General features: G+C 43.1%; 2 protein-coding genes and 1 long non-coding RNA gene across 5 annotated transcripts in view; 1 reads left to right on the plus strand and 2 right to left on the minus strand.

Moving 5' to 3' along the window:
• The window catches only part of CKAP5 (cytoskeleton associated protein 5), a 107,013-nt gene extending 97,648 nt beyond the window's left edge, over positions 1-9,365 (minus strand). The window contains exon 1 of one of the 2 annotated variants that reach the window (XM_036860406.1): positions 9,290-9,308. The gene's annotated coding sequence lies outside the window, so the exon portion shown is untranslated. Of the gene's footprint in view, positions 1-9,289 lie in introns of both variants that reach the window. The other variant, XM_036860404.1, reaches the window with a different exon arrangement.
• A 107-nt stretch (positions 9,366-9,472) lies between these two features.
• Positions 9,473-24,183, plus strand: LOC118899442. The gene is made up of 2 exons (XR_005020947.1): positions 9,473-9,599; positions 23,641-24,183. It is a non-coding gene; the product is annotated as an uncharacterized LOC118899442 (long non-coding RNA).
• Positions 14,589-27,178, minus strand: part of LRP4 (LDL receptor related protein 4) — a 53,260-nt gene continuing 40,670 nt past the window's right edge. Inside the window, exons 34-39 of one of the 2 annotated variants that reach the window (XM_036861184.1) lie at positions 26,229-26,364; positions 23,288-23,355; positions 22,630-22,717; positions 21,332-21,382; positions 21,062-21,203; positions 14,589-18,575 (exon numbers count right to left, since the gene is read on the minus strand). In XM_036861184.1, coding sequence (XP_036717079.1) covers positions 18,243-18,575; positions 21,062-21,203; positions 21,332-21,382; positions 22,630-22,717; positions 23,288-23,355; positions 26,229-26,364 — 818 coding nt within the window. In that variant the 3' untranslated portion in view covers positions 14,589-18,242. The remainder of the gene's footprint in view (positions 18,576-21,061; positions 21,204-21,331; positions 21,383-22,629; positions 22,718-23,287; positions 23,356-26,228; positions 26,365-27,178) is intronic. The other variant, XM_036861183.1, reaches the window with a different exon arrangement.

The raw sequence follows: 27,178 nt of genomic DNA on the forward strand, positions 1-27,178 counted from the left end.
CAGACGCGCAGGCTCAGTAGTTGTGGCGCATGGGCCTAGTCGCTCGGCGGCATGTGGGATCTTCCCAGACCAGGGCTCGAACTCGTGTCCCCTGCATTGGCAGGCAGATCCTCAACCACTGCACCACCAGGGAAGCCCCGAGTGCTACCTAATTTTAGCTCTTGATTTAAAGACCCAAGCAGGGGGACTTCCCTGGTTGCACAGTGGTTAAGAATTCGCCTGCCGGGCTTCGCTGGTGGCGCAGTGGTTGAGAATCTGCCTGTTAATGCAGGGGACATGGGTTCGAGCCCTGGTCTGGGAAGATCCCACATGCCGCAGAGCAGCTGGGCCCGTGAGCCACAATTACTGAGCCTGCATATCTGGAGCCTGTGCTCCGCAACAAGAGAGGCCGCGATAGTTAGAGGCCCGCGCACCGCGATGAAGAGTGGCCCCCGCTTGCCGCAACTAGAGAAAGCCCTCGCACAGAAACGAAGACCCAAAAACAGCCAAAAATAAATAAATTAATTAATTAAAAAAAAAAAAAAAAAAAGAATCCACCTGCCAATTCAGGGGACACGGGTTCGAGCCCTGATCCGGGAAGATCCCACATGCTGCGGAGCAACTAAGTCTGTGTGCCACAACTACTGAGCCTGTGTGCTGCAACTACTGAAGCCCGCGAGCCTACAGCCTGTGCTCCGCAACAAGAGAAGCCACCGCAATGAGAATCCCGCACACCGCAACAAAGAGTAGCCCCCTACTCGCCACAACCAGAGAAAGCCCACGCACAGCAACGAAGACCCAACGCAGTCAAAAATGAAGGAAAGGAAGGAAGGAAGGATGGAAGGAGGAAGGAAGGAAAGAAGAAAGGAAGGAAGGAAGGAAGGAAAGAGAGAGAAAGAAAGTAAGAAAGAAAGAGAAAAAGAAAGAAAGAAAGAAAAAGAAAGACAGGAAGAAAGAACCAAGCAGGGTGAAACTGTGCATAAAGAGGGAGTAGGATCTACTTGAAGTAAGTCAATAAAATTTAGACTGCAGAAAATACTTTTTTGGTTTATTTCCTGGTATTTAACTTACAGATAAATAAAACACTACTTTAAGTCTTATGGTTGAAAAAAGAAAAAAGACAACTGCATTAAACAAATGAATTTCATTTCAAGAAATACTTTAGACTACTCAACTTTTTTCTCATCTTTATAGAAAGAATTTAAAAGTCACTTTAATTAATAACCTCTAAGGGACTTCCTTGGTGGCACAGTGGTTAAGAATTGCCTGCCAATGCAGGGAACACGGCTTCAATCCCTGGTCCGGGAAGATCCCACATGCCGCGGAGCAACTAAGCCTGTGCACCACAACTACTGAGCCTGAGCTCTAGAGCCCGCGAGCCACAACTACTGAGCCCATGTGCCACAACTACTGAAGCCCGTGCTCCGCAACAAGAGAAGCCATCGCGATGAGAAGCCCGCGCACCGCAAGGAAGAGTAGCCCCTGCTTGCCACAACTAGAGAAAGCCCACACGCAGCAACGAAGACCCAATGCAGCCAAAAATAAATAAATAAATAAATAAATTTTTTAAAAATTTAAAAATAACCTCTAAGAAAAATAATCAAGATATCAAAGAATTAGGTTTCTAATCTCTTAATAAAATAATAAAAATTATGTCTGAAGAGACAGGAGGTCACCAAGGCTTATCTGACAGCCTATCTATGCCAAAAATGTCTGACCATTCCAACTGAGTCAGAATTTATTTTGAATGCATCTCTGAACAAAGATCATATTCTAGGAATAAACAATTGCTGTTACCAAGTAAGGGAAAACAATGTTTTCTGTGGTACTTAAAAAGACTTATGGGGGACTTCCCTGGTGGCACATTGGTTAAGAATCTGCCTGCCAGTGCAGGGGACACGGGTTCAAGCCCTGGTCCAGGAAGATCCCACATGCCACAGAGCAACTGATCCCGTGTGCCACACCTACTGAGCCTGCGCTCTAGAGCCCATAAGCCACAGCTACTGAAGCCCATATGCCTAGAGCCCGTGCTCCACAACAAGAGAAGCCACTGCAGTGAGAAGCCCGCACACCGCAACGAAGAGTAGCCCCTGCTTGCCGCAACTAGAGAAAGCCCACACGCAGCAATGAAGATCCAACGCAGCCAAAAATAAATAAATAAATAAATATATGAAAAATTAAAAAAAAAAGAGTTATGGGAGGGAAGTTAGATCTCGGTAAAAAGCATACCACAAAGAGGACATGTGTTTGGGACATAAGTTTCCTCTGAAAGTTGGAGAGACCTGTATGAATTCATGTTTAGCTTAATGTAAATACAGATGGAAATATATAAAACAACTGTATGTATAAGCATATAAATGACTTAGTATACATACATACCTACCTCTGTTTCCTGAGAGAGCCTAGGAACAATGACACCCTAGCAATAAGCACACCTAGTATCCAGATCTTGGCTTCTAAATACCACTGTCCCATAAAAGGAACCAGGGCTGATTCTAGGGCTGGGACAGGGAAAATATAAGATGGGTCTGGAGCATCTTGTTGTACCAGAAAGGAAATGCTCAAAAAGAAAAAAAGGATAGGAGCATGTCAAAGGAACACAGGAGGAGCCAACCTGAAAGCTGCAACAATTTGAGCAAAAATAAATAAATAACAAAGAATCAGATTTTAAAACAGATATTCATACTGTATAGATAAATGGTTAAACAGAAAAATAAATGGGGGAGAACAGACAAATCTTCATTACAAAATTCCAAATAATCTATGTAGATACTCTTCCCTTCAGGAAGTAGAATTTAAGTCCCCCACCCACTTTGAGGATGGGCTAGACTCAGTCACTCACCTCCAAAGAATAGGCATAGGGACTTCCCTGGTGGTCCAGTGGTTAAGACTCTGTGCTTCCACTGCAGGGGGCACAGGTTTGATTCCTGGTTGGGGAACTAAGATCCTGCATGCCGCATGGTGCCGCCAAAAATAAATAAATAAACAACAACAACAACAAAACTTTAAAAAAAAAAAAAAAGAATAAGTATAGAAAGGGAAAAATAGTAACTTTACTACTTAACCTGACAAACACTACCATAACCAAGTGTTCAAGGTTAACATCATCAGTGATGTCATGTGGATATCGCATATTTCCTGATAGGAAATGATGGTATTCTGTAACATTCTTTCCAAAAACACATAACCCTTGTCTAATAATGAAAAAAAATCAGACAAACCCTAAGGAAGAACATTCCAGAAAATAACTGACTAGTACTCAAAACTGTCAAGACCATGAAGACAAGGAAAGACTGAGGAAACTGTCAAAGACCAGAGGAGACTCAGAGGGATGACAAGTAAAGGCAACAGGTTACCCTGGATTGGATCCTGAAACAGAAAGGTGATATAAATAGAAAACTACATATATCCCAACAAAATCTGGAGTTCAGTTAAAACGAATGCATCAATATTGGTTTCTTCATTTTGACAAATGTACCATGTAAGATGTTAACAACAGAGGAGACTGGGTGAGGGGTATATAGAATTCTATATCTTTGCAACTTTTCTGTAAATCGAAAATTATTGCAAAATAAAAAGGTTATTTTTTAAAAGTTTCCTCTAAAAAAAAAAAACCTATCATTTATCTTCAAAAAAGTCATGTCTTGAAAAACAAAATTTTAAAATGTGGGATACCTCACACCTACTAGAATGGCTAAAATCCAAAAAAACTGATGAAACTAAATGCTGACAAGATGTGAAGCAAAAAGAACCCTCATTCACTGCTGGTGGAAATGCAAAATGGTACAGCCACTTTTGAAGAGAGTTTGGCAGTTTCTTACAAAGCTGAACATTGTCTCACCATATGATCCAGCAATCACACTTGTAGGTATTTGCCCAGTGGAACTAAAAATTTATGTCCACACACAAAAAAATGTTTAGAGCAGCTTTGTTCATAATTGTCAAAAACTAGAAGTGACCTAGATATCCTTCAATTAGGTGAATGGATAAACAAACTGTGGTACATCCATACAATGAAGTCTTATTCAGCAATAAAAAAGAAATGAGCTATCAAGCCAAGAAAAGACATGGAAGAACCTTACATAGATACTCCTAAGTGAAAGAAGCCAGTCTGAAAAGGGTACATAGTGTATGATTCCAATTATATTACACTCTGGAAGAGGAAAAACTATGGAGACAGTAAAAAGATCAGTGGTTGCAAGGAGGTAGGCGAGGGAGAAAAGGATGAATGGGTGAATTACAGGAGATTTTTAGGGCAGTGAAACTATTCTTTATGATACTGTAATGGTGGATAAATAACATCATGAATGTCAAAACCTACAGAAGTATACAACATAAAGAGTAAACTCTAATGCATGCTAATTTTAAAAAGTCATTTAGGAGATTGGGGGATCCCATAAAACAATGCAGACTTGTGACAAGAGAATCTAACTATATTACAAATGTGTGAAACCACCTCACTGAAGTGGGTGGGGAAAAAGAACTGACCTAGGTAACTTCGGAAATGAATGGAGTCTGAAAACTAAAGGCAAAAGGAACTGCATATAAGCACTGTACTTCTAGTTAATAAAGTTTCCTATGGGAGTGTGAATTAACGATTCAGATATTGCTATACATGTATACTGGAGTGGAACAATTAAGTAAATGGATGATGGAAGCCAAGTTTCTCACTGTTGAAGTGGAAATTCAGATCAACAAGGGGGAGGAGGCTAGAATGATCCATATGGTAATGGATTAGACTTGGAAATATCAGTAAGAACTCATACTTAACTTAACATAGATACAGATGGTGACATATAGAAATATCTATAGATATGTCTATATACACCAGTTAGCATATACATCTATATTTCTTTGTTCTGTTAGCTGAGAGGGCCCAAAAAAAATGACACCCCAGTAGCAATGAGAACACTTACTGCTCAGATCTTGGTTTCTATTACCATTCTCCAATAAAAGGTGCCAGGGCTTCTTGGAGAAATGGCTAATTCTGGCACTGTGACACGAAATATACAAGATGAGCCTAGAGCACCTTATAGTGCCAGAAAGTAGGGAAGTGCTCAAATATAATTAAATAAAAACAGCATGCACGCACACACACACACACACACACACACACAAACACACGCACACAGATGTGGGAATGTTAAAGGGGCACAGGAGTCAACAGAAAGAACTCTCAATGGATAAAGCTGGAACAATTTCAGCAACAAAATAAAGTAGTATTGGAATATAACTCAAAGTATAAAATATCCTTCAGTTCATACTGATATAAATGTTTGACTAATTAAATTAATAAATGGAGAGAGAGAGACAAATGTCCCATGCAGAAGAAATTCAAATAAATTATGTAGATATTCTACCCCAAGGACAGGGAGCACAACTCCTCCCCCCGTAAGTGAGCCGTACATAATTACTTCCTTCCAAAGAGCACAGTATGAAAAGAGGAAAAGAATAACTTACAGTGAAGAAATCTGACAAACCCTACTTCAGCCATATGATCAAATCAATATCAACAGTCACAAATCATGTTGATGTGATGTTATATGATGTGATGAATATGGCATTCTCTCTGTGATCTTCCACCTGAAAACTCATAACCCCAGTCTAATCATGAGAAAAACATCAGATAAATTCCAATACAGGAACATTCCACTATACCTGACCGGTACCCCTAAAAACTTCTACAGATTTGAAAGTTTTTAAAAATAGGGGGAAAAAAAGTGGGAGGGGGAAACCAGATCTACCTTCTCTGCCAGTCAACACAAACAAAAAGCTATCATTTTTCCATGATTCGTAGTTGAAGACTTTCCAAGTTAGTCTGCTAAGATATTGCTCACATTCAAAGACACTGTAACACAGCCAACTAGTTAGTTATATGTTGTCTTTATCACTTCATGACATGGAGAAAACTATGCCAGTTGTGGCGAACTTTGTTCAGCAAATATTTTCTGACCACCTTATTTGACCCAAGCACTGCTTGAGTCATTGAGGTAACCTCACAGATGAAAAAAAAAAAAAACAAACCAAAAAACTATGCTCCCCTGCTCTGTTTTCATTTCTGTGAGGAAATGAGACAATATACAAGCAAACAATAAATGGCCTAACATATAGCAATAAACGCTATGAAGTCTAAAAAAAAAAAGAAAGTGAGGTAAACATGACCAAGAGGGCTACTCTAATTGGAGCTTAGAAAATGCCTCTTTAAGGAGATGACATTTGAGTTGTGAACTGAGTGAAGCCTATATACAAAGACAGGCTTGAGGTAGGGGTAGAGCAGGTGGGAAGTCCCAGGCAGAGAGAACAACAAACACAAAGGCCAAAAAGAAATTAAGTTTAGGACTTCCCTGGTGGCGCAGTGGTTGGGAGTCCGCCTGCCAATGCACGGTACGCAGCTTTGAGCCCTAGTCCGGGAAGATCCCACATGCCACGGAGCAACTAAGCCTGTGCACTACAACTACTGAGCCTGCAAGCCACAACTACTGAGCCCGCGTGCCACAACTACTGAAGCCTGCGCGCCTAGAGCCGGTGCTCCACAACAAGAGAAGCCACCGCCATGAGAAGCCCGCACACGGCAACGAAGAGCAACCCCGCCGTTCACCGCAACTAGAGAAAGCCCACGCGCAGCAACGAAGACCTGACACAGCCAAAAATAAATAAAATTAATTAATTAAAAAAAAAAGAATAAGTTTAATGTGTTTGAGATAAACAAGTAGGCAAGGCAACTGCCCTGACAGAAAAAAGCTAAGTAACATGTTCTGAACTCTACAGGTAATATGCATTTAAAATTAATTAAAATTAAAATAAAATAAAAAAATCTCAAACCTCTCCAACACTGATCACCAGGAATCCATCAATCATGAGATCCAGATCTCAATTTTAGGCCCCCACTTAGTCCCCCTCCCACTGTCACAGCTGTCCATCTCCCATATGGTAAATACTGTATTTTGAACTGCTCCACCCTCCCTCTAAAACCCACCATGCCTATGGTTCATATTTCATTATGTCTGTGACAGAAGTTTAAAAAAGGAGGGGGTGGGGGGAGATTCTACCCAGAAAATGATCCTGAATTCTCCCTAACAGATCTCATTACTTCACATAGACCAACCAGAGGTTACGAGCAAAGACCCTGAAGACACACTAACTTGGGTTCAAACTGAGGTTCTATCAGTTGTATGATTTTGAGCAAGCTGCGTAACCTTTCTAAGACTCAGTTTCCTCATCTGTAAAAAGTTGTGAGAATAAAGAAAGATAAAACGTGGCACCTAGTGAATATTCAATAAATGTTAACTACTGCTGGTAAAAGTATTTGAGCATTTATTTTGTTCAAGGACTAGAGCTGGCCAGAGGGATTACAGAAACTACAATTTGCTACAGCAAATTGTTTGAGAGATAAAACTGTCAAACTCCCTTAGGTCAGGGGCTTTGTCTTTTTCTGGTTCACTAGTGTATTCCCAGAATCTAGAACAATGTTTAACACACGGTAGGCATCAATCTCAATATTTGTTGAATGAATGAATGAGACTCCATTAAGTCAAAGGAGCATAAAAGAGTCTGGCTTTGCTCCAATATAAAAGAAAAGTTTTCCTTCCTCATCAAGATTTTTAACAATAACCTAAGACACTGTTAAATGTTTATTATTTTTAATTGTCTCCCCAAAACCTAGGACAGTGTTCACAATACTAAGGTACTCAAATTTATTGCAGTTAAAACATTGTTAAATGTTTATTATTTTTAATTGCCTCCCCAAAACCTAGGACAGTGTTCATAATACTAAGGTACTCAAATTTATTGCAGTTAAAACATTGTTAAATGTTTATTATTTTTAATTGCCTCCCCAAAACCTAGGACAGTGTTCATAATACTAAGGTACTCAAATTTATTGCAGTTAAAACTCTGCTGCTAAAATTAAGCTGTCTGTTAAAATATTTAAAGTAATACGTTATAAAGTATATTGTTAAGGAATATCTTTGCTTGCCGTTGCCCGAGTGAACAAACTTTAAAAACTTGTGCAAAATTTTTTTCTCATGAGTTTACCAACTAGGTTTAATTTATGCTGGCAAAATATATTGATTTCACCTTTCTCTATATCATTTTATAAATACAACATTACACTTTATCCACTCACTTAAGAAAAGTCCAAATCTTTTATGACTTCTTAAAAGTTTCAAAAGATTGTTAGCTTAATTTATCAGCTCTTTAGGTCAAAGAAGGACTTTTCAGGGTGATAAAAATGGAGAAAGGAGGAGTTCACCTCTCTCAAAATGAGTTTTCAATTACTATAATTATGCATAAAATAAGACAGGGAGCATTTCTGGGCCACGATTTGAAGCCTTGATTCCCCTAAGAATTAAATTGGAGCCACGCATAAATTTGGGGCAAGTTCTGCAAAAACCTCTTCATCCTCTATTGATGCTGAATGAAAAACTCATTGTTAAGATTCATCAACACGAATATATTTTCTAACACACAGCCGCCACTCTGGCAACACGACTTTCACTGTTTTCTATCCCAGAAACAAAACGGATGCATTTAAATCCAGCCCGACAATTACCACCATTGCAGGGTAGCTATCTCAACCGCCAGAGTGGTAAGAGCTAAAAAGCAAGAATCTAGTTTACCAAGCCCTCACCTTAAAGTAACAAGGCCTGCTTAACCTACACTGCTGGCTATTGTATTGGTCCCCCAAACCTTCAGAGCTGGAAAGATACCTTAACTCTACTGACACCTTCTGAGAGAGAAAGCCAGGCGGAAGGGCGGAGCGGTATGATCCGAATCGTTTAAATCGCAGCAAGCCGGTGGGGACCCAGGTGCGCGGGCAGGGACTCAGGTGCACGGGCAGGCCCCGGTACCACTGTCCTTGTCACGCTCTGAGGCGACCAGGCCCTTCACGACCACCACAGCCCTCGGAGGCTCTTACTCATTCATCCATTTGACAATTACGCGAGGGGCGCCGTAGCCGGGCCGGCTCGCAGGCCCCCGCCCCAGTACCCAAACACCCTGAGCCACCAGGCACGGCCCTGCGACGCACGCGTCCCCAGAACGCTACCGCCCGAACCCCGCCGCGGCGCGCTCTGGTCACCCAGATCCCAGCCCCGGCCTCCGCCCCACACAAGCGCCCACGCCCCCCGCCCTCCCAGCCGCGAGTCCCCCGGCCTCCGCCCCGCTTCGCCGCCTCAGACCCGCCGGGTTCGTGGGGCGAGGGAGGCGCGCGTCCGCGGAGGCCCCCCGCCCGGGGTTCAGGGCCGCTACGCGCGCGAGACTCGTGAACTCGAGGGCCTAGGCGGGTGGGCCAGGCCCACAGTCCACTCACCTCCGCTGGGTCAGAACCGAGGGGCTGCTCTAAGCCGTTTGAAACCGCTTGGGCCGCCGCACACCCCGCAGTGTCCTCGTTGTTTATTGGTCCTCGGCGGACCGCCCATCGCCCTTCTTATTGGTCCATTTGAAAGAACTATGGGCACGCGCCGCCCTCAGCCTTAAAGGGGCCACGCGCAGCCGTGTTTCCCTTGGAACCCGGCGCTGCTTGGTCCGGTGGGGAGAGGGTCTCGGAGCGAAAGATGCAGACAACCCCGGAAAGAAGCACGAAAGGTCTGTGGAGAGTTGTGCACCCCGGCCGTCAGCAGGTTTGCTTTATTTAATTACAGATATTTAAACTGCTGTCAACACTTGGCAATTTTTTATTTGAGTCATTTCATTCACCAAATATTGATTGCGCAGCTAAGGGCGTGAGGGAAACCAGAAAGGCTGCTGGATTATAGTGGAAGGAGGGTGAATGGAGCCGGGACGCTGGATTCTGGTCTTAGACCTGCTCTGAGTAAAGCACTTTTCTTAGTAAATAATCTGGAGCTTAGTTTCCTCATCTGTAAGACGGGATAATGATGTTTCCCTTATAAACTTAGTGTGAGGATTTAATATAACTAATTGAATGTCTAGGAATGGGCTTTGAACAGTAATGCATTCTTAAAAGGCTTAATAATCTTGTTATTTATAAAAATGAGAGGCTTGGTTAATTTGGTCCGAAAATTCTTGTTTAGCTGTACATTCAATGTTTCTATGAAACATTGGTCCTAACTTCCAAGGAATCTGCAAACTACAGTGGTCAGAAGAATAAAACATATAGACTAGTCGCTAAAATTCAAAGCAGTATGAGAACAGTATAAAAGAAAAGCTGTAGATGTTTAACTGAAGGGAGAAATTAGATGGGGGAGGATCTAGGAAGGGGATGGTTTTTTTTTTTTTTTTTAGGGGGATGGATGTTTAATCTGGGATTTAAAGCATCTGTAGCCAAGAGACTAAGAAATAGAGAGGGGATGGGTGAAAGTAATAAAACAATTTTTTTAAATCCATCAAATTGGCAAAGATGAAACAGTTTAACAACTTTTGGTTAGCCAAGAGTTAGAGGAATACACACTCAAACTCACTTCTTGGTAAAAGTATAATTGGTACAAACTTTTAGGAGGCCAATTTAGCAGTTATTAAAATGTAAAATGTACATAATCTCTGGCCAAGTAATGCTACTGATGGGAATTTGTCATACAGACCTATGCATGTATGGAAATAAAAATGTACAAAGACATTCACTGCAGCACTGATTTAGAAAACAAACAAACAACAACAACAAACCCTGAAATTTATATGTTCATCTATAGGGAACTTATTATATAAATTGTGGTATAATCCATTCAATAGAACACTATGCAACTGTTAAAAAGAATGTGGTTAATCTATACGTGCTGGTTAGAAAAATGCACCAACTTTAATTGAAAAGAAGGCAAGTTGCAGAAAAGCATACATATATGGAATGATTTTATTATATATGGTTATAAATGTATGTGTATTTGTGTGCATGCCTGAAAATGGTTAGAACATTACTGGAATTTCAAAAAACTTAATAGGGATGGGACTTGCCAGGGAGGGAAATGAATTTTTTACCACTGACATGTTAAAAAAAATTTTTTTTAATAGAAGGAGCAGGGAGAATGTCTAGTAGTTGGAAAAGTACAGGCAAAGGCACAGAGACAAGAAAGTACATAGTATGTTGGGAGTTGAATGTGTGGGTTGATTTTAGAACAGGGTTCATGTTAGGAAGTAGTGGGACACAGATTAACAGAGGAAGTTAGGAACAGTTTTTGGAGGGTCTTGAATCCTAGGGTAAGGAATTTGTACTTTATTAAAGTAGGCAGTGGGGAGCTATTGAAGGTTTCTGAGCAAGGGAGTGACAAAATCAGGATTGCACTTTAGGAAAACTAATTAGCTTGATTGTCTAATTCTAAAATGGGTTAGAGTTGAGAGCCCAGTTAGGAGTCTGATATGAGCGGTGGAAATGATGAGAACAGATTCAAGAAAGAAGGAAGGATTTGGCAACAGACTAGATTAGGTATAAAGGTGAGGGTGGGGCCCATTTCGGGAGATGAGTCAGAGTGTGCCAGGATTTGAGCCTAGGGACTGGGAGGCATTGATTGCCCAAATGGAAGTAGAAAGTCAGGAGAAGCCAGTCTCAAAGGGAAGACAAGGTATTTAGTTTCAGACCTGTTTACTTTTACATACCAAGAGACATGCAAATGGAATCATGTAAGTAGGCCCAGGAAATACAGAGGGAGAGCTGTGAGAAGAGATTAGGACTCAAGTGATATAGATTTGGGAATCACCTTCATAAAGTGAAAAGATGAAATTGTGGATGAGACCACAGAGTGGGAGAGTGGAGAGAGTGAAAAGATAGCTGAGGACAGATCCACAGGTGGAGGTAGGAGAGAGGAGCCAATCGAAGCAAAAAGCTCACGATAACCTTTTTTTAAAATTAATTAATTAATTAATTTATTTATTTATTTTTGGCTGCGTTGGGTCTTCGTTGCTGTGCACGGGCTTTCTCTAGTTGTGGTAAGTGGGGGCTACTCTTTGTTGTGGTGCGTGGGCTTCTCATTGCGGTGGCTTCTCTTGTTGCAGAGCACAGGCTCTAGGCATGTGGGCTTCAGTATCTGAGGCACGTGGGCTCAGTAGTTGTGGCTTGCAGGCTCTAGAGCGCAGGCTAGGTAGTTGTGGTGCACAGGCTTAGGTGCTCCGCGGCATGTGGGATCTTCCTGGACCAGGGCTTGAACCTGTGTCCCCTGTATTGGCAGATGGATTGTTAACCACTGCACCACCAGGGAAGTCCACAATAACTTTTGAGAAACAGGCTAGAAATATATAGAAATAGTCTTCTTCAGTCATTGATCATTGGCATGTTTACTTTATTTAAATATTACCAGAAATAAACTGAAAATTACATTTAAGTAGAGAGTGATGGTAACCTGGAATCTGATCATTAAATAACGTGCGGAGTCTAGATCCTGGAGAGTTTTAGAACAAGATGGCAAAATCCCTTTTTGTCTTATATGGTTTAAGTGCAGCCCCACTAGAAGGTGGGCATTAGATGTCTGATTCCATTAATGTATTCTTTCATTCAACAAATAGTTATTGAGCATCTAGTATGTGCAGGGACTGTTCTAGGCATTTGGGATTATCAGTGAACAAAATAGACCCCCTCCTCTCAAATATTCCCTCTTCTCATGGTGCTCACATTATAGTGAGGAAACAAAACAAAACAAAATCATATGGTATATTATTAGACAATATGTGAAATGGGAAAATAGAAAAGAATAAAACAAGGTAAAAGGGATTGGGAAGTGGAGTTGGAAGAACTGTAATTTTATAAAGGGTGGTCAGAGTTTCATTGAGATCACATTTGAGCAAAAACTTGAGTAAGGCAAAGCAGTTCACCGTGAGTATATCTAGAGGAAGAAAGTGCCAGCCATAGGGAACAGCTATGCAAAGACCCTAAGTTGGGAGCGTATCTGGCAGGTTTGAGAAACAGGGTGGCCAGTATAGCTGGAGCAGAGTAGTTGGCAGCAGGAAGGTAGTAGGAGCTGAGGTCTGATAATGGAGAGAAGGGAATGGCAGATTCTGTAGAGCCTTGTAGAAACCTAATACAGTACCTTGCCCATAGTAGATGCTCAATAAATGTTTGGCCAGTCTAGGATTATCATCAAATGGCATTTATCTATGTATTTATTAGAGTTATGTGTACCTACTTTATTCCTGGGGTCTCTCAATAGTTCCACATATGGAGGTTAGTAATAGGACAGTGAAACCCTTGTGGGCATTAGATATCTAAGTGAACACTATATTATTGCAACTGGAAGTAGGAAACAAACGCCAAACATTGTGGCTGCTGAGTAACTGTGCTGAGCATTTCTGAGAAGTCTACTAGTGTTGGGACAGTGCTCATTCCATCATAATCACAAGCTACATTTTGGTGGAAACATCCCTAGCATGGGACATGGATCCATACTTCCAGCCTAAAAGGAGCAGCTTCAATGATTAACTTCAACTTTCAGTCCAGGTACCCCCTGCATTATTCCCTGGAGACAGCAGTGGTGACATTAACACAGACGTCAAGTGTCTATGGGTTTAGTGCCTTGACTGGCCTCCAAGATGGCAAAGCCTATCCCATCTTGCACTTGGTTGCATTTAATAGGTGCCCCTTGAATGAAGGAATGGACAGCATTTTTTTCTCTTTTCTCATAGCCCATTTTTCCCATAGGCCCCAAAACGTAGGCTGCCCAAGAACTTCGACCACAGAAGTATCAGCTCCACCAAAAAGGAAGTAGGCAGGAGGGAAAGATAGGGACCTTAGCAAGCTGTCAACAGGCTTTTAGGGGCTGGAGGAAAAACCACTGAGAAGGGCAGGATAAGTGAGAGTTCTTGGCTCTCTGTGTCTTGTAAAATGAAATAAGCAGATTGTATAGCCTGGGGCTAACCTCAGCCTTGGATTTAAACTCAGACCCTTAATTAGGCTGTCTGGATCTGTTTTAAGGGCACCTCGTGAAGGAATCCAAAATTGTGAGGTGGAGCCTTGACTGGGAATAAAACTCTGTTCCCTATGCTGAGCTCTGCTTAGCCTCTGTCAGCTGGTTAATGGAAGAATGATCTGGAGAGAAAATAATGGGCGAGTGAGGGAATGTTTCAAAACAAAGGCTGCCTGAAACATCCCGAAACACACATCCTATTAACCGGATCAGTTGAGTCATCTTCAAATATGAAGAAAAGACATAGACTGTTTCTTAGCCACAAAAAAGGCTCAACCACACTTCTTTTATCATGTCCATTAGTAGAAATGACTAAAGATGCCCTTGAGTGTCAGTGCATTACACTTAGAACATCATGCACCCTCAGCTCTTGTAGATGCTTTTTCCAGCTTCCTATGCAGCACTGACTTTGTTTTCTTCAGGCCTAGGTTTGGTGAAAGCTTCAGTTCATGCCATGGAGACCTCTTTACGGGCTACAGAGATCTTTTCATTTTACGTGGCACAGTTTGTTCAAATAATATAGAAAGAAAGGCAGTGACTATATTTTGAACATAATTAGTTTGCAAAAATATGTCCAGTTTGTTAGAATTTGACTCAAACTCTCCCTACTTATCAGTTTTAGGTTTTATATCCAGAAAACCAGACAAGGAATTCTCAACTCTTGTTTCATCCCCAAGATTTCCTGGAAGGAACATAAATAGAAGTCTCAGGCCAGAAATGACCTTAGCAATCATCTGGTTCAACCTTTCCATTTTACTGATTAGGAAACTAAGAGCCAGCATAACCTGAAAACAGGGTGCTAGTCTTTGACGCTGTTACAAAATTCTCATTTGCCAGTGGTCAAATTCTTGTCAAGACCTGGGCCATCAGGTCCTCTCCCATCCCCTTCTGAAGTAGCAGGATGGTCACAGTTTAGCAAAACGCATTCAACAAATTTTGTTCTTCCAGAAACACTTGCAGTTTTGCAAGCAAATGGTGTGTGTTCAATGCATTCATTTTTTCTTCCCATTTGAAAAGTTCTTCCTGAGTTCCCAGCTCTAGTGGTCACTGTTCATAGCTTGAGGCTATGGAAAAGGGCACTTATTCTGAGGCTCTGGAAAGGGGCACTTCCTACAGGTATACAGGCTTGTGCATTAGGCTAGATTTCATTGCTTCAAATGTCCTCCTTTTCTCTCTGTTGTGAGTTTTTTTGGGTTTTTTTTCCAAAAAAGAATGGTGGATGGTTGTCCTTGAGCTATTCCACTTGTTTTTGTTCTAGCACACCTATCCCTCACCAAAGTTGGAAGAATTATACACTGCAGTTTATACTCAGATCTCTTGTCACTTACATTCAAAAGGATTCCGTCCTTCTTGCTTTTTCTTTTTTTTCGGGGCGTGGGGTTGTTGGTAGACTCTAAGCTCTGTGATACTCTTTCTTGGTCATGCTTGGGCAGTGTCCAGCCCCTAGCAGATGAATGAATGAATGAATGAATGGGAGCAATGTTCTATAAATGGTTAATGGCTTAGAAAATCAACTATTGACCCTTGACATCAAATTCTATATCTGGCATTAAGACTTGCATGATTCCCAATCTTCATTGAGAGGTATTATTTGTCCAGATACCTGAAAAGAGATCCCCAATGCCTTGTTCTAGGCTTGAGATGTAATGGATGAGCTATGAGTAGACAGCTTTTTAAAAATAAAAGGAATCTTAGTGTTGATTGACCCATTCTCAGAGTAACTGTGAAACATGACTAAGATCAAACAGAGCTAGAGGCAGATCTAGGACTGGAATTAGCCCTCCTTGTCCCCATCCCAGTACTTTTATTTCAAGACATCAGTCTTGCCAGTGACCATCACTGCAAGGCAAAGTCAAGTTCTGTGACACTGAAGTCCTCGTAGACCTAGAACAGAAATAGAAGATACATGGTGTACATGCCATGACACTTCCTTTTGGTGCCCAAAGGAGACGCCACTAACCATCATGACACTTTTCCCATTGGGTCTGGACAGAACCTCAGGCAGCCATGACCAACCAGAGTTGGCACTCAAGATGAAAGCTATCAGCCACCCTCCTCTAGAGGAAATAAGGAGTTCAGAAGCCCATGAACTCTGGTCTTAACCTGTCTTCTCAAGATGAGCTGAACCTCCAGTCAGGCACCTCCCACCCTTTATTGCTCTTCATTGTCCTCACATCCCCAAGGGACTTAGAGGTGATGCTTGCAAGCAGGTCTTCCACAGCATGTTTCTGCCAGACAGAGCAGGTGCAGTTATTAGACATGACTCCAAGCCAGGCAAGGTGATTAAGAAAAGCTAAATTTATATTAAATTATCATAAAGTCCTAAATTACTGAACATAGTGGTTAAATAACTCCAGAAAGTCCAGTCTCTCCAGTGAGTAACGTTAAAACCATTACACATGAGCGTGGGAGAGTCACTTCCATTAGTTTAGGACAGAGAGATTTTGTTTTTTACATAGTAAATCAGTGCTCAAATAGATATTTCTTCAAATATGTCCTTTCTACATTCTGAACAGCCCAAGTGCAATAAGATCCTTCCCCCTTTCCATTCAAGAAAATGCCACTTTGCTACTTTCTCCCCATGCCCAACTGTGAGTCTGAGGACCCAAAGGGCTCCTTCTTTTACTGCCCCATCAAGTGTGAAATGTCCCCCTTTCCTCCCAGGAGGAGGACCTTTCCTTTCCCACTCTGTGTACTGGAAAAGCCTGCTTGGCCTGGCCTGGCTGTCCTACGAGGGTCTAGACCTGGGGCTGGCTACTGCGAGCAGGGTTAAGAGCCTGGCACCTGTCTCTAGCGGTCTTAGAACTGACCAGAAAAGGTTTGCTCTGATCTTCCCTTTTCACTCACATGTTTGGCAGCTGATTTCTCAATACCAAGAACCCCAGGACGTGTTTCAAATCCGGAAACTTCCCCTCGAAGCACCCCCCGCCTCCATTCTGTTCCTGTTGTTGCTTTTGATCCCTGGGTGAAAGAGGTCTGGATCTGCCCTGGGCTGAAAGGGCTTCCTCAGCGGTTCTCTCTACCTTTCTACTCCTTGCCCCCGACTCTGCGTCTTTATTTAGGCCTATTTGCCATATGTGCCCACAAGGCTAGGTCAGAAAAAGCAAATTAGGCACCCCCTCCCCCCAAAAAAGAAGAGCTAGGTAGAAGTTTTAGGACAGTAAAAAGTCTCAACTCCCCTGACACTAGTGTGACACACATGCCTTTTGTGTGAATAAGCATGAACCAAGTGATGGCACCTCAGCATGAAAAGGGAGTCACTTAGCTGGGAAGAGTCGGAATGGGAACTTCACCACCCACAGCCGCAGGCTCTCTGTCTACTCACTTAGATCCCTGAGCACCCGAGAGAGAACACAGGAGGCTCAGCTTCATGGATACTTCCCTTTGGGCCCTGGGTGCCTCAAGTCTCTAACCCAATCGCTCTTCCTGACCATTTATGAAAACTTCTGGCCCTTCTTTGGAAAGTTGCTTCAGGATCTCTGTGCTCAGAATCCCAGAGAATGAGGAAGGAGAAAGTGGCAGAACATTATAGTTCAGGGGATGTGCTAAGTTTGGTCTAAGCAGTGCTTCTCAGACACTGCAGAGACCCAGCCCTGAGGGTCCCACACGCATTCAAGCCACCAGCTCACAACCTGGAGGCAGCAGGAGGGAATTCGTATTAGCCAGCTGCCATGTGATAGGGACCCCCAGTCATCTGAAGGTAGAAAAGGCTCTAGACATTCTAGCAGGAGGAAGAACAGCTTGAGCCATACCCACATCTCATCAGTATCTGCAGCTGAAGAAACAACAACTGTCAGGGCAAGAATAATATCCATTGCCGGCAGTGGAGAGGACACACAGGCCCAATCACCCTTAAAAGCTTTTTCATGTTGCCAATGCACTCGAGGCTGGAGGTTTTCCAGATGCCCATGCCAGCTGGGCTGACTCCGTCTTCTCTCAGCCTCTATCCTTCATCTCTCTCTTTACCCATGACCGACCCCACCCCCCGCCCCAGCCCCCGGTCAGCAAGTTCTCTCAGAGAAGCGGTCAGGCCAGCTCTGATGGAGCAAGTGCAGTCCTGGATCATCAGCTCTTGCGGGGCAGGCACTGAGGGTGCCAGGGGAAGGGGAGGTGGAGCTCTGTACTGACGAGGAATTGTTACTGAGCCTGGTTTCAAGGGGGCTCAGGATGGCGTGCATGAGGTGAGGTTCGTGGTAAAATCCAGGTCTAAATTCTCAGGATGCCCCATCATTTCTTGTGCACAGGTAGTTAGGAACTCGGGTGGAAACAGCTCCGGTGGAGGGCTTGGGAGCGGTTACGAGGTGGGAGGAGGAGGAGCAGGACGAACACGTAGGAAAGGGGCCTGCTGTATAAGCGAGCACGAGGGCTGCAAGTCCACCCAGGAGGAGGAACAGGCAGGAAGGGTGGGGGGAACATGGGCGTTTAGACTTGGCTCTCTGAGGAGAGCTTGCGTTCATGTCTCCAGCCTGTGTCTGGCAGGGAGCCCCGTCTTTCAGGAGTGGCTGCGGTATGGACACTGCTGCACTCAGACTGCTCTTCCTGCAGCAGCTGCTCCGTCTCCATGTCATCCAGGGAGCCAGAGCTGGCCTGGATGGACACGGTGTCTGTCTTCATGCACACATGATCCCGAAGGAGGCCCCCTCGGGAGCTGCGCAGTTGCTTGAGGTCATCCCACTCAGCATCGTCCCCAGACAGGAGGCAGATCCCCTCTACAATCTTGACCTTCTCCTTGGTGTAGTTATGGTCAGGTCCACCCTAGGGTGGAGAGCGGAGAGACACGGTCAGTTGGTTGGCTCTCTATAAAGGATCTCCTGACGAACTTAGAAAGGAAGTGGATGGGCTAAGAGTGGGCACGAAGAGCGCAAAAATCCCACAAACAAATGGGGAAATTTAGTCAGAGCAAATGTATGAGGCTGAGCCTAAAAGGAAAGGAGCAGCTGCGATGATTGTTACCATTATCATACAGGGAGGAGGGAGAACCGTGACTTCCGTGAGCCACCCACTGGCTACATCACCTCGGGCAAATTACTGAACATCTCCAAAACTCAGGCTCACCTCTTTAGAGTAACAGTATCCATACCTCATAACCAACGGCTGTGAGGGCTAAATGAGGCAATCCGCGAAATGCAATTAGTAGGTGCCTGACGCATAACATGCACTAGATCATGTTAGCTATTATTACATTGCTAATGGGGTTTATTAATGGGACAGCATGCTAATATACATGATCAGAAGCAACTGACGAAAGCAATTAAATGTGCATTTATTCAAGATTTTAAACTACTTTGGTGCTATTCTTTTTTTTTTTTTTTGAAGTATAGTTGATTTACAATGTTAGTTTCCGGTGTACAGCAAAGTGATTCAGTTATATATATATATATAGTCAGATTCTTTTCCATTATAGCTTATTATAAGATACTGAATACAGTTTCGTGTGCTCTTTTATTCTTAATTCTCTTCTTTCTAACTTTCTTAAGAAGAAAAGTTTTAGAAGGTAAGACAGGAGGGCTCTAGAAAACCCTCTTACTTGAGTTCTGTCAGTCCACTGGGGTACTGTAACCTATAAGCTTTTGTGGGAGGTTATTCTGGCTCTACTCCCAGGAGCCTCAGGGCCATTTCCAAGCAACCTGCGATTGTTCCAAGGACAGCCTTAAGTTCCACTCAGGCTTCTCCCTTTATGGATTCCTCAAAGGGTAGCTGTATTCCTGGTTTCTGGGGGATACCAACCAACATGCCGCCACTGCCAAGAGAAAATGGGCCATGGCTTGGGCTCTGTCCCTGGGATAGTGTTCCTGCCAAGAGCCCTGCAACTGCTGCTCTACTTTAGTAACAGTTCAGTTCCACAGATATTTACTGAGTCCCTTCCCTTCAATAAGCAGGATACTTTGATGATTAAACAATATAAAATATGGTCCCTGCCCTCTGGGAGTGACAGCTCCCTTGATCAAGGCACGCACACACATGCCCAGTCACCCAGCACACCCTCCAAGCTGAATTAGTGTCAGATAAGATGCAGACCACTCAGTGTCTTCACAGAGACACGTGGGGTAAGTCAGGGAGATGTGGGTGACATGGCACTAGCAATTTGGGTGATACCACTCCCTCTACAAACACACAGCAACAGGTACCTGAAATCAAGAGGAAATCAGAAGAGAAAGGGTGAAAGACTATCAGAGGGGTGAAAGAGCTGCTGAGGAAAAAGCATACAACAGGAGAAAGAGTCACATGATTTTAATTTCTAAACTAGCGCCCTCATTGGGGTTCTTTTCTGGGGCATCAGACACTCCAGGAACCCAAGAAGCTTCAAGAGTCTTTCTCTCAAAGATATTAATAGAGAAGGGGTCTACCATCCCTAAATCTGCAAGCTATTCCTGCAGGTTCTGTTTTGGCTTGTAGTGGAAGCTTTAGTTTAATAGGGGAATTCATAGATCCTGAAATCACATGATTATTGTGTAAAGTGTATTCATTATGCCCTATAGGTGTGAGGGCTGGCTTTGACTGTGCTAGACAGGCCAAGAGAGTAGATGGGTTAGGTCTCATAAGGGATAATTTCTAATGAAGGGTTACAGGATTTTAGAAAAAAACAAGGGTCATATCAGACTAGGAAAATCTAAGTCCCAGGCTATATTCCCTGGTCAAAACGGGACTATTTTTCAGGCCTAAACATTTAGCAAATAAATTTTCACTGCAGCAGCAAAGGAGTTAAAAGAACAAAAGCATATAAACTTTCAGAATTCTAGAGAAATCCCTCTAGATTATGTGATAAGAGGAAGAATAGCAAAACTCCAGCCATTCCCAACCACAGGTGCCAAAAGCTTGGATCAGAGGTTAGAAAGGGAGAGTTCAGGAGCTCTTGGGTTTTTTGGTGTTTCCTAGGAGTTTGGGGTTATTTCAGAGGGGCACAGCCTCACTGCTGGGGAATGACAGCTCCAGGAGGGAAGGAACCCCTGAGCCTGGGAAAATATCTCCTGGCAGGGAGGTGCACACTCACATGCTTTCAGACCTAAACCTTCTGGGATCTGCTTTCTAACCTTGCTCTCACTAGGGCCCCTCAAGCTGGTCCCTCAGAAGTTATAGACCTCTCCAGAAACCCAAATCACATTCCATTCTTCTGTTCACTATAACTTCCAAAATGGTAGATGGACTACCCAGCATCCCTTACTGATCTACTCAGGCAACTGGAGCATAATCCACCCCCCTGCTCCAAAAACAAACTCTTGGATATAAATTTTCATTTTTACCTCTTTCTTATAGCACAGTTGATTGTACATGGCTGGTTTGGGGATTGCTTCAATTTTCACTTCCTGAGTGGAAGTTCGGTAGGAAGGGTTACTGTAGGTCAGGTTCCCCATTGCAGGATCAGTTAACTTGGATTTTTTGTGTCTTTAGGAGAAAAAGTGATGAGAAATTAGTTCAGATTTGTATGGGGATAATATCTGGGGAAGCTGTAACCCAAGTTGTGGCAGGCAGCCTCTAAGAGGGCCCAGTGGTCCCTGCCTCCCGGTACTCACAACTTCTGAATTCCTGACCTGTAAGTGTGGGCTGGATCTGGTGACTCGCTTCTAATGAACAGAACATGCAAAAGTGAGGGATACTAGATTAGGTTACAAGGAAACTCCTAACAAGGAAACTGGTTTGCCCTCTCTCCCTCCCTCCCCTCTCTCTTACTCTTGCTCTGGGGGAAGCAAGCTGCCATGTTGAAAGCTGTCCTATGGAAAGGCCCACAAGGCAACAAACTGATGAGGGAGGCCTCTAGCCAACAGCCTGCGAGGAACTGAATCCTGTGCTTGGAAGGAAATCCTTCCCCAGTCAAGCCTTGAGATAAGACCACAACTCTGGCTGATACCTGGATTGCTGCCTTATAAGACACCTTGAGGCAGAGACACCCAGCTAATCTGCATCTAGATTTCTGACCCACAGAAACTGTGAGATAATCAGTGGTTGTCATTTTAAGGTGCTAAGTTTCAGGGTAATTTGTTATATAGCAATAGATAACAAAGCTTTAAATTTGATAGATAATACTGAGCTTTAGAGTCAAGACAGACCTACGTTTCAATGCCACTTCTGTTACTTACTGGCTGGGGTATTGGTGGACATAATCTAAACTTTCTGAGCCTTAGATCCTCATCTGTAAAGTGAGGAATAATAATACCTGTATTACAAGGTTGTTGTGGCATTGATACATATTCATTAAATGGTAGCTGTTACTATTATTGTTGTTGTTGTTAGTAGAAGCCACTGCAGCAGCAGCAAAATCCTGACATTTTTGCTGCAAGCTGCATTTAAAGCATTTAGGAGAAAATATATACAGAGAGGGTCATAAAAGGAAGATTCTAAATTGAATACTACACATTCCACCTTCCCAGGATGATCCCTACCGAGCAATGATACATCACCCCACATTGTAGTAAAGGGTTGTGTTTGTGTGAAGAGAAAATCATTTCCAGCTTCAACGGTTTGAGGTAGTGTAGAGTGGTGGAAAAAGCAAAGATGCTAGAGTCAGTACCAGCTTTGCCTCTTACTGTGTGAACTTGGGTAACACCCTCTGTGTCCTTAGTATCCTAGTCTATAAGGAAAATCCCAAGCATTGCTGTGGTCATGAAATGAGGAAACGACTTGGGCTGTGACTGGGGAAGAAGGGTACACATTCAGGTTTCTGCCCTTCCCTTCTGCTGCTCTGACCAGGGACCCAACTTTGAAATGAGGCTGGTCATAGGTGGAATCAGTGAGCTGTCAACTTCAGGAGGTCCCAAACGTGCTAATGGGACATACAGCAAACATACAGCCATTGCAGTGGGGCTGAGGTTACCTGTACAGCATCAAAGCCGCGATCACCACCAGAATAAGCAGAATACTGAGGAGTCCACCGATGACATAGCTGACATGAAGTCCTTCCCCTAGGAAGAGCAGAGGGACGCTAGGTGGGGACCTCCAACAATCTTCTAGCTGGTGTGAGGGGTGGGAAGATGGAGGGCTCCTTTTGTAGCTGTTGCATCCCATACCATCTGAGGATGGCTAGGGGCCTCCTTCTCAGAGAAGAGGCCACAGCGGGAGGGGGGAGGGGGCTGAGAAGAAACCTATCACTCTGTCAGCATCTCTAATCCCAATTCCACTACTTACTAGCTGTGTGAGTTAAAGCAAGATGCTTAACTTCTAAGCCTGTGTTTTCTCATCAGTTAAATGTAAATAATAAATTGCTCATAGGGCTGGTGGAGATTGAAGGTGAGTGTGTATATACAAATACACATACATACACGCATGTGCACATAAATATGGCTTAACAAATGCCTAGCATACAGAAAGCACTCTATAAGTGGCAGCTATTATGGTTATTCTTTCTATGGATTTAGTCTAAGAAAAGGGTTCATCAACCCCAAAGAGTCCCCATGAAGGTTCTGCAAGATATCAATGGAGATTTAGATTCCTTACATCTTGTTTTTCAAAACAGTTGGGCACTGAGGGCTTACCTGAAGCAGCAGGTACGGCCTCATTGGAATACGTGCAGAGGCCCAGCCGGGCATCCTTTTCAGAGCATCTGTGGGGCAGAGAAAACTGAATGTGAAGCCTGCTTGTATTCAACAAAGATCTTGCCTTCCGCCAGGAAATGGGGAAAGTCCTGTGAAGGACAGGGCTAAAGGCCTGGGAGTGGGGCTTTCAGATATGAGACTATACCAGACAGGAGATAGCGGAAGCAAGGAGAGGGCAGGACAAGGAAATACAGAGAAATCAGCATGAGCCACTGTCTTCAAGATGCTATATCATGCTTAAATGTGTTTTAAAATGTGTACTCTTTTTGTTGTTGTTGTTTTTGGCCGTGCAGCTTGTGGGATCCCAGCTCCCTGACCAGGGATTGAACCCAGGCCCTCGGCAGTGAAAGCGTGGAGTCCCAACCACTGGAACACCAGGGAATACCCTAAAATATGTACTCTTTAAAGAGGATTCTTTAAAAAGGAGAAGCAGGTTTGAGAGTGAGCTGAAAGAATACTAAGGACATCAATAGCAGACTTTATTAAGCTACTAGCCAAGCAAACCTTGGATTGGATCAAGATTATCACAAGGTCTAGAGAGACTTAAAAAAATATATTGTTTTTCTTTCCTTCATTCTTTGACAAGGGAATATGCAAGACATCCAGAGGGAGGGCTTGGATAACTAACTTGAAATGCTGAGACGGTAACTCCTTTGTGGCACGTTATGAGCTGGCAATTAAAGACATGTCCTAAAAGGCTAGAGAAAAGCTACCTGCAGGAGCATCTGAAACCAAGATGTACTGGGTCTTCAAATACAACTCTGATAGGAAGAAAATATCTGAGTAGGGTTCAAAAGTTTTCTAAATAAACCTGAATAAAATCAGATTAATAATGATTGTTAGTGCTTAAAATTTAGTGAGAAAGGTACATGTTTATATCTGTTTGCTTTTCTATATAAACTCTTCTAACAAGAGAAAATGGGGCATATAGAATAAGTTTGATCATGTACAAATCTTATAATTTTAGGGACATGAGTCTAGTGGTCTTATTTGGAATTATTACTATGTTTCTGCCTCCAGAATTGAAATCACGTGTTGATTATCTTTTAAGCTACCGTTGATATTAAAAATAATATTACAATGAAAAATGTTCTAATAGAAAAATGCCTGGGAAGATAGACATCAGAATACTAAGAGTCGGAAATGAAATCACTGTCTCAAAAAGATATCTGCACCCCCATGTTCAATGTAGCATTATTTACAAGAGCCAAGACATGGAAACCACTTAAGTGTCCATCAATGGATGAATGGATAAAGAAAATGTGGTATACAGTGGAACATTATTCAGCCATGAAAAAGAAGGACATTCTGCTAAGTAAAATAAGTCAGACAGGGAAAGACAAATACTATAGGATATCACTTATATGTGGAATCTGAAAAAAAAAACAAAACCAACTCATAGATAAATTGATACCATACAGATAGGCAGTTGCCAGAGGTTGGGGGTGGACAAAATGAGTGAAGATGGTCAAAAGGCTCAAACTTCCAGCTATAAGTCCTGGGGATGTCATGTACATCATAGTGACTATAGTTAACAATATTGTATATCTGAAAGTTGCTAAGAAAGTAGATTTTAAAAGTTCTCATTATAAGAAAAAAAAAGTATATATGTGTGGTGATGGATGTTAACTAGACTTACTGTGGTAATCATTTCACAATATACACATATATCAAATCAGAAAAAAACACTAAAGGTAATTATATATGAGTACTTATTTCTTTTTTACTCCTATCTGTATTTCCAGATGATTTTTTTGCAAAGTGTAAATAAAAAACATTTATAAGGGCATTCCCTGGTGGCGCAGTGGTTGAGAATCTGCCTGCTAATGCAGGTGACACGGGTTCGAGCCCTGGGCTGGGAGGATCCCACATGCCGCGGAGCAGCTGGGCCCGTGAGCCACAACTACTGGGCCTGCGCGTCTGGAGCCTGTGCTCCGCGACAAGAGAGGCCACGATGGTGAGAGGCCCACGCACCGCGATGAGGAGTGGCCCCTGCTTGCCGCAACTAGAGAAAGCCCTCGCACAGAAACGAGGACCCAACACAGCCAAAAATAAATAAATAAATTAATTAATTAAAAAAAAAAAAAAGAACCCGAAATGGTTTAAAAAAAAAAAGAAAAATTTATAAGACTTTCTCTAAATTGAATATAACATGATATTTCATCAATTTTAAGATGTGCATTTTTTCTATATTCTAGTATCTCTGAGATAGGACTGTGTCTTACAATTAATGGCATCTCACAGTTGCTGTTGGTCATTTTTTCAGTTTAATCTCTCAAATCAGGATGCATTTTAAATTGACAGCACCTTCAGTCTAATGAAATATAATGTTTTACACTTAATTTGAGAGCTGTTCATGGTTGTGCTTGCTTATTTAATAACGGTGTGTGTATGTGTGTGTGTGTGTGTGTGTACACATGCACATACATGCATGTGTGTTTGAGTGTTACAGGTCATTATAAGCTAAGGCCATCACATCCCTGGGGATGTCCCAAGTTAAAAAGCCACAGCCCAGAGACCACTATGACTTGGTGGCTTCTAAGTAAACTGTAGTACAAGACCACGTGCTAAACTTGTTCTGTGAGAGCAAACATCACTGAAAGAAAGGAAGAAGGAGGAATGCCGGGCAGAAACTCCTCCTGAGTTATTTCTCTCTAAAGCTCCTCTTAAAGCTTCTTGCCTTCAGAGCTAAAAAAAAGAATCGCTTGCAACAACCTGCAAGTCTAAATATCATCTCCAGTCCCAAGTAGCAGGGACTGGTGGCTAATGATGTGATCTACCTCCCATCTGCCAGAATCATCAAGCTGGGCCTATGGTCTTCTGCTGGCAGGGGATGGCGATTTGCATCAAAGAGCCCCCAATTCCATACTGACCCACTTACCTCCCTTCCACCTCCTCCAGAGATGTGCGGGTCCGGCTGGTAGAAGAACGCAAGGTGGTCGGTAGCGTGTTGGGTAGCACGGGGCTCCTTTCACTCACGCTGGTAGCCCTGGGAGCTGGGGGCAGCAGGCCAGGTTCTGGAGAGAAAACAAGGACTGGAGTGGATCACTGGAGCCACAAATATCTACATATGGTCCAAGAGTAGCATCTGGAGAACTTGATAAAGCAATCTTTTAGCTGCCCTGATCCTAGGTACCCCCGTTAGATGTCCTTCTTAATACTGTACATAAAAAGGATTTGGTTTCCAATATATATTTTTTTATAAATTTATTTATTTTATTTATTTATTTGGCTGCGTTGAGTCTTTGTTGCTGCGCACAGGCTTTCTCTAGTTGTGACGAGTGGGGGCTACTCTTCATTGCGGTGCGTGGGCTTCTCATTGCAGTGGCTTCTCTTGTTGCAGAGCACGGGCTCTAGGCACGCGGGCTTCAGTAGTTGTGGCACATGGGCTCAGTAGTGCCTCACGGGCTCTAGAGCGCAGGCTCAGTAGTTGTGGCGCACAGGCTTAGGTGCTCCGTGGCATGTGGGATCTTCCCGGACCAGGGCTCGAACCCGTGTCCCCTGCGTTGGCAGGCGGATTCTCAACCACTGCGCCACCAGGGAAGTCCCAATTTCCAATATTAATAGCTCCGGATGGGCTAGCTGGCCCACAAAGGGCAGGAAGAGAGAATAATGCACAGGTCACAGTAGGGATCAGGGAATCAGGAGACCTGATTTCCATCCTAGTAAATGCCAGAAGCCAGACAAACCTGGGTCTGTACCATTCCAAAGCTCAAACTCATTGCTCCCAGTCACTCTGCTGTAAGAACCCCTGAGGGGAAATCTCACCCAGAAGAACAAAGCTGAGGCTGCTGAACCCCTGCCCTTCCAAGGGCTCTGCTGTTCCAGGAG

The sequence above is a fragment of the Balaenoptera musculus genome, chromosome 8 (genome assembly GCF_009873245.2).
Source record: "Balaenoptera musculus isolate JJ_BM4_2016_0621 chromosome 8, mBalMus1.pri.v3, whole genome shotgun sequence".
NCBI classification, from domain to species: Eukaryota; Metazoa; Chordata; class Mammalia; order Artiodactyla; family Balaenopteridae; genus Balaenoptera; species Balaenoptera musculus.